Raw genomic sequence first — 7442 nt, 5'->3', positions numbered from 1 at the left:
TACAATGCCTATTTAAGTGTATAGGAGACCCATAATTAATATAATGAAGCGACTATCGATCAATTAATCACAAAATCGAATCAGATCCGCCTTTTTATCAAATGGCAAGGTCAATCAATTATAAGAAAGAGTTTCGCCAAGTGAGCATAAGAAAACTAGTAAGCATATAATTTCAGCTACAATCATGCATGTTCGAATCCTAGAGGAAGCCAAACACTCAAACCTTGGGACTATTGGAAGGTGTGTCCGGTCGTTATCTTCAGTGCACCGGAATTAGTCGAGGTGCGCCCAATCTGACCGAACATCCGGTTAAAAACAGGAAGACAATTAGTTAAAACCACCGAAGCTTATTAATGAACTTATTTGTATTCCAATTATTGCATACAAAAACACAAATCCGTACAACTGGGAACGGTTCAATTGCTGATGTTAGAAAATTCAAAGCAAAAGCGAAAATTAGAAAGCCAAGACTGGTCAATCATATCGGTTCAACACAAGGAGAATTGGTACAAGTAATTAAAATACCCACTTCATTTTTGATAGTGACAGCGCAATTAATAGACTCCTCACTTTCTCAATTTGGCTTTCATTTTGCCACTTCAGTGCCCCTATAAATAGCTGTAACTCCATGCAAACAAATCAAGAAAGCCAAAAAGGGAAAGAAAAAAAAAAGTAGACCAATTTTTTTTTTTTTTTGATAGTTCCATTAAATTTACCAAGAGATCGATTTGATGTGGTTTCCTGTCATGAAGGTGTTCAACTTGCAATTTTTATGGTTTCTGGTATTGCTTAATGGGCTCTTCTTCCATTGCCATTCCTTGGCTCGTCATAAGTTTGTGGTAAGCGTAATGGTCTCACTACTGAATTTTAGCGCTTTAAATGGTTATGGCTCTCGTTTTATACCCTTCAAATCCTCTGCACTTGAAAATGTCTACACCGGCATTCCGTTGCATTTTCAGGCCATTGGATCGATCGAGAATCTTGATGCATATATTGCAGCCCACATTGGCTCAAACGATCATCTAGAAGCTTGCATAAAACTATCATGTTCAACATGCAGCGCACCCATTTTAGGAAGGGACAAACATGCATTTGTCTGATTTATAGTACAAGTCAAAGTCTTGTTCGGTTTGATTCTTGGTAGTTTTAGCTAGGGCTCTAGTTTTGATTGTGTTCTGTTGCAGGTTGGGCGTTTCTTTTTATAGGCAACAAAAGTTTTATTAAGAATACTTGAGAAATGGTACAATAAATGAGGGGAAGAGGGGAAGAAGAATCCAACAAAAGGTTGAATGAAAAAAGAGCAGGTCGGGGCGTTTGTTTTTTTGTTTTCGGATAGGGTTGGCTTTTTCGGCTGATATAGGTGCTTTTTGGTTGTGTTTTAATTTGGAGGTATTCAGTAATTAGGTTTGGGTATCTTCTTTCCGGTGGTCCTTTTTCTTTGGGAAAATGACGGCCCAGGACGTGTTTTGATAATTAATACCCGCCAAGGACATGCTAAGAACATTTGTTAATGCTGAAAATATCATTGGAAGGTATTAATTATCAAACACGTCCTTGACCGTCATTTTCCCTTCTTCTTTTGGCGAGTGTCTTGCTTTTCTATTTTGGGTCTTGGGTGACGATTGTCGTTGTGCTCATGGTTCGTTTAATCTTTATATACTTCTTTTCGCCAAGGGGAAAAAGTTTTTTTATTTTCTGTTAAAGATGAATAACAGCAATAATTTTTTGAAAACAACTTTAATTTGCTCACCTCACCTAATATATGGATGAGCACAAAAACCGTGTACTGAGGTGTCAAGTCTATTTACAGAGCCCGTCTTTCGTTTATCGGAATTGATTTTCAAAGTTTTCTTTTTACCATCAACACTTCTCTTTATGTTCGTATTCATGTAAATTGTTACTATTTTGTTCTTATTCATGTGCTCTTACTAAATTAACTCTTGATGCGTGAAAAAGTGAACTAATAAAAGGGCAAATGGTAATTTCAAGTGAATAAAAGCAAAAAAAAAGGTAGTGCGGATGGTAGAAAGAGGTGGAAAAATCACTACCCTTGTTTTTTACCCGAGATACTTATTTGACAAGTAAGTAAATAGATTTGAGTTCTCAATTCCAATGCAGAACAAATGCTTGATAATCTTCATTCACGCGAATCCCATCTATCGTAGATCGTATGTACTTGCAAGGCTATATGTTTTAGTGGATTTTTTTCTCACTATGTTATGGTTTTTTATTTTGAAATAAAGCAATTTTTTAAGGTAAAAATGAGAGAGATTTGGAATACTATGTCCAAAATAAATGAATAGAAATGTAAACCATGTGTGAATTGTTTCCTTTGGCAGGTGAAGGAAACTCCATACACAAGGCTCTGCAGCACAAAGAAAATATTGACAGTAAATGGAAAATTTCCTGGACCAACTCTCTATGTTCACAAAGGTGATACCGTAATCGTCGACGTCTACAACAAAGGCAAAGAAAACATCACCATTCATTGGTATATATTTGTTCATTTCTTTCTGTATTGAGAGAGAGAGAGAGAGAGAGAGAGAGAGAGAGAGAGAGAGAGAGAGAGAGAGAGAGAGAGAGAGAGAGAGAGAGATGCACATAATAATCCATTTGTTGATTGTTTTTGTAGGCATGGAGTAAAACAACCCAAGTACCCTTGGACAGATGGTCCAGAGTATATTACACAGTGCCCTATTCAACCCGGAGCAAAGTTTAGCCAGAAGATTGTATTGTCAACAGAAGAAGGAACCTTGTGGTGGCATGCTCATAGCGATTGGTCACGTGCCACGGTTCACGGGGCGATCGTCGTCCATCCCAAGAAAGGCTCTGGCTATCCTTTTCCTAAGCCTCATGCTGAAGTGCCCATAATTCTAGGTATAAAACTCAAACTCAGGTCCATGATGATTATTCAACAGTACTCTTGGAGTACCTCGGTGACATGTGAAAATGGTGCTATCAACCTATGAGCATGAGCATAAAAAAAACTTGTTGCTTGAGCTCAACTTGTCTCATATCACACATAACCCGTTCGGCTAAATAAGCCAACTGACTTTTTTTTTTTTGTCCTTGTTCAAATTTTTTTCTTATTTATTAGTTTTTCATCAATTTTTTAGGGATTATTGTATCGTCATGATAAGAGAAATTTAAAAAGTAAAAAATTACGATTGAAACCTAATTTTTTTGATTAAAGACAAAAATAAGCCAAAAAGCCAATTTTTTCGTCTTTATTCAAAAAAATTTGGATTTCAATAATAATTTTTTACTTTTTAGATTCCTTTCGTCATGACGATGCAATAATCCTCAAAAAATTGACAACAAACTAACAAATACGAAAAAAATTTGAATAAAAACAAAAAAAAAAGTCAGTTGTCTTATTTAACCGAACGGGGCAAGTCGAGTACTGCGGGGAGCACCATTATAGGAGTCTAACTATGAATTATCAGAACAAAAGAAATAATTTTTCCTTGATCAGATTGTGTTTATTGTAGCTGTTGATGAATTATTTATACTTGCAGGAGAGTGGTGGAAGAAAGATGTGGAGGAAGTTTTGAATATGCTCCGTCGAACAGGAGGAGACCCGAACGTATCTGATGCTCTCACTATCAATGGTCAACCTGGAGATCTCTATCCCTGCTCCAAATCAGGTCTCACTCACTCTACTTATTTTCATTCAAATAATTTATAGATTTAATGACATGTTAAAATATATGTATGTCGATCAATCTTGTAAAATACTACTATATATGTATGTCAATCTTGTAAAGTTTAGCCCCATTGAGATGAAATATAACCTTACGTGTATATTTTCACCCGGCTAACTAAAATTAGCTCTGTTCCTGGGTGTGGTTCCTACTTCCTACCATGGATCAGAGGCGGAGCTACCTTGGGGTTACGGGTGGCCCCGGCCCTCTTTCGAGTCCCTAAGTTTTAAAATCTTGGCTCCAGCACTGTCATGGATTGATCTCACACTCACAGTAAACTACTTTTTTGGATAACTTAATACTTTTCGTATACATAATATTATTGGTCGAATCTTCCATCTTGTACCTTTTTTTGTTCTCTAGACTCTCGTCACTCCGTTCACGTTAATTATTAACTTATGCACCAAAATTTTTTGATTTTGTCTTTATTCAATTTTTTTTACATTTGCTAGTTTTATGTCAAACTTTTATATGATATGAGTGAGTAAGAATGAAAAGAACCGAAAAAGTAAAAAATTATGACTTTTACACAAGTATTTTGAGAAATATCCAAGAAAATGTCCAAAAATTGACTTTTCGAGCTTTTATTTGGATATTTTCCAAAATACTTGCATAAAAGTCATAATTTTCTACTATTCCGGTTTCTCTCATCCTTACTCACCCATATGTATATATATATATATATATATATATAGAGAGAGAGAGAGAGAGAGAGAGAGAGAGAGAGAGAGAGAGAGAGAGAGAGAGAGAGAGAGAGAGAGAGAGAGGTATCAGTTCAGCAGACCAGGACCACTAGAATTTGAAACAAATGCATGGTCCAAAGGTCCCAAATCTCATTTGGGCCCGATTTTGGCTTCAAACCTTCGTAAGGAATTTTCAGCATTCAGCAAACCCTTTCACAAGCTCCATGGTTTGTTATCACCCAAGTTACACAATCAAACGTGTTAAAATGTATACCTATTAAATATGCAAAATTCTATTTTTGAAGCCAGAAAAGGAAAGCTTTGGTTTGATATTCAATGTTACTTTTTCTTTAATTTCTCCACAAATTAAAGGGAAAATGACGGTCCAGAATGTGTTTTGATAATTAATACCCGTCAAAGACAAGTTAAGAACATTTGTTAATCTTGAAAATGTATTTAACGGGTATTAATTTTCAAAACACGTCATTAGCCGTCATTTTCCCCCAAATTAAAGGACAGATGTTGGTTTGGCGTCGAGGCTTGGCCCATTTGGTGTTTAGGCTTGGTCCTTATAGGTGTTTCATCCAATTTTCTATTAGATGTTCGACGCGCGTACCCTTATCGAGTTTCATAAAATTTCTCTTTTGCCGCCTAAAAAAAAATAAAGGAAAAATTTTGAGAATCTAACTTTTTCTTTTTGCGCATAGTTTCAAGCCTATAATCTTTTCGTTCAACCAAGTCTACGTCGTTACATACGTATCTAAATTTTTTGTTGCAGATACATTCAAGCTCATGATGGATCACGGAAAAACGTACCTACTCCGTCTAATCAACGTTGGCATGACTGACATTATGTTCTTCACTGTCTCAAAACATCAACTCACGATCGTCGGAACGGACGCTAGCTACACCAAACCACTAAAAGCAAATTACATAGCCATATCCCCTGGACAAACCATCGATGCCTTATTGCAAGCCAACCAACCACTTGGTCATTATTACATGGCCGCAAGGGTTTATTCCAGCACAACCGGAGTTGCGTACGACAACACCACCACCACGGCAATTATCCAGTACAAAGGAAACTACTCTTCATTTTCGCCCCCGCTGCTACCTTTCCTTCCACACTACAACGATACGAACGCTTCCGTTAGCTTCACCGGCCGCCTTAGAAGCCTGGGAAGCGAAGAACATCCGGTCCACGTCCCGCTAAACATTTCAACGAAATTACTTTTCACAATTTCTGTTAATACCCTCCCTTGTGCTAACAATTCGTGCGAGGGTCCTAATGGGACGCGACTCTCCGCCAGCGTGAACAACATAAGCTTCGTGTCCCCATCTATCGATATTCTTCAAGCTTACTATAAACACATCAGCGGTGTTTATGGAGCTAACTTTCCCAACTACCCACCGTTGGTTTTCGATTATACGGCTGATTATCTTCCGTTGGAGCTAGAGTTGCCGCAAAACGGGACGAAAGTAAAAGTACTGGAGTACAACTCGACGGTGGAGATTGTTTTGCAAGGGACGAACTTGGTTGCGGGCACAGATCATCCCATGCATCTGCACGGATATAGCTTTTACGTGGTTGGGTGGGGATTTGGTAATTTTGACAAAGATAAGGACCCATTGGGTTATAATCTTGTAGACCCTCCTCTACAAAATACCATTGCTGTCCCTAAGAATGGTTGGGCAGCCATAAGATTCAAGGCCAGCAATCCTGGTATGTTTTTTCGACGAAAACATAACTTCGCGGAAGATAAATATATACTCACTCTATCTCATTTTATTTGCTCGTATAGCCTTCCTAAAATGTATGGTTTGTTTTTAAAAATAACCACCAAATTAAAACATGACAAACTTTCAATTTTACCCCTCCAGTTTTGACTTGAGGTAAATACTCAAGTTAAATTATGGGGCAATTGTGAAAATTTGAACTTTTAACTTTGACTCCTTAGAAAGTCGGATTTTCCATAACAAGCAAACAAATGGGACAAAAGGAGTATTAATATTACATATGTCCTGCCAGTGGTATTAATATTACAAATGGGACAAAAGGAGTATTAATTACATCCGTATTGCTATGTGTATGCCTAGTTAGTTTTATTTCAAGTTGCAATATTTGACTCACCATGTTTGTCACAGGAGTTTGGTTCATGCATTGTCATCTTGAGCGTCACTTAACTTGGGGAATGGAGATGGCCTTCATTGTCAAGAATGGTGATCGTCCGGAAGACCGATTATTGCCTCCACCAAAATACATGCCACCTTGTTGAAGCTGTAACTTCAACTTTCCATGTTGAAGCTTAAATTTGTCCTTGAATGCAAATAAACTGTTGGCGTTCTTGGTGTGATCGATCATTGATTTGTTTCGATTCAAAATATGTTCCTTTTAAATAAAAATAATAAGGATGCGCTGGAAATTTTGCAAGGCTGGTGATCAATTTTTTTTGATATCCCCTCAATTTGTGCATTTTGAATTTAGCCCCTTTACTTTCAACTATGTCAATTAATCCTACACTTCCTTTGTGCATTTTGATATCACATTTTCTGTATATTTGGCATGTGAGCTGCATGTCAAAGTAGTTTTCTTGCCATATCTGGATTTGTTCTGCTAACTAAAATTAATACTTATTTTTTAAATAAATACTTATTTTTTGAATTAAAAGTGATGTATTGCGAGAGAATGACATGTCTCGTAAAATGAGATTTGTTATGCATGTCAGTGTTTTCAAGGCCGAGCCATGTACATTCCTGTTGTTCTTGTATGATTGGACAAATTGCCCAATTAAAAGGCCATAAGCAAGAAGACAGGCTCCTTAAAAGCCCAATATGTCCAACTAACATAACGACGACCTTATCAGATTTTGGGCGGCATTCCATGGGTTTATGGGCTTCAAAGTTTGCGTTTGTGCTAGAAAAAGAAAAAAGAAAATATATAAAGGATTGAAACTTCAATTGTCTAGTTTTTTTTTTTCTTGAAACAACAAGATTTGTTCATATATCAAACGAAGTCTGATCAAACTAATTTTCGGCGTGTATATTCTTCTCCACG

At 36.9% G+C, this 7442-nt stretch overlaps 1 protein-coding gene across 1 annotated transcript; it reads left to right on the top strand.

Annotated features, from left to right (window-relative positions):
• Positions 1-633: 633 nt before the first annotated feature.
• On the top strand, positions 634-6838 carry LOC131306568 (laccase-15-like). The gene is made up of 6 exons (XM_058332887.1): positions 634-839; positions 2340-2491; positions 2633-2877; positions 3519-3647; positions 5166-6110; positions 6533-6838. Exons 1-6 carry the CDS (start codon positions 732-734, stop codon positions 6661-6663), a joined length of 1710 nt encoding a protein of 569 aa, XP_058188870.1. The 5' UTR covers positions 634-731; the 3' UTR covers positions 6664-6838.
• Positions 6839-7442: the final 604 nt, after the last annotated feature.

The sequence above is a fragment of the Rhododendron vialii genome, chromosome 11a (assembly GCF_030253575.1).
Source record: "Rhododendron vialii isolate Sample 1 chromosome 11a, ASM3025357v1".
NCBI classification, from domain to species: Eukaryota; Viridiplantae; Streptophyta; class Magnoliopsida; order Ericales; family Ericaceae; genus Rhododendron; species Rhododendron vialii.
Note: the sequence above shows the minus strand (reverse complement) of the source record. Positions and strands in the feature narration are given on the sequence as shown.

Excerpts from the sequence above, each read along its gene's own strand:
- LOC131306568 (XM_058332887.1), top strand. The coding sequence starts at position 732 with ATGTGGTTTCCTGTCATGAAGGTGTTCAACTTGCAATTTTTATGGTTT. Across the intron at positions 840-2,339 it reads TGGCTCGTCATAAGTTTGTG|GTGAAGGAAACTCCATACAC; the intron begins GTAAGCGTAATG and ends TTCCTTTGGCAG. Across the intron at positions 2,878-3,518 it reads TGAAGTGCCCATAATTCTAG|GAGAGTGGTGGAAGAAAGAT; the intron begins GTATAAAACTCA and ends TTATACTTGCAG.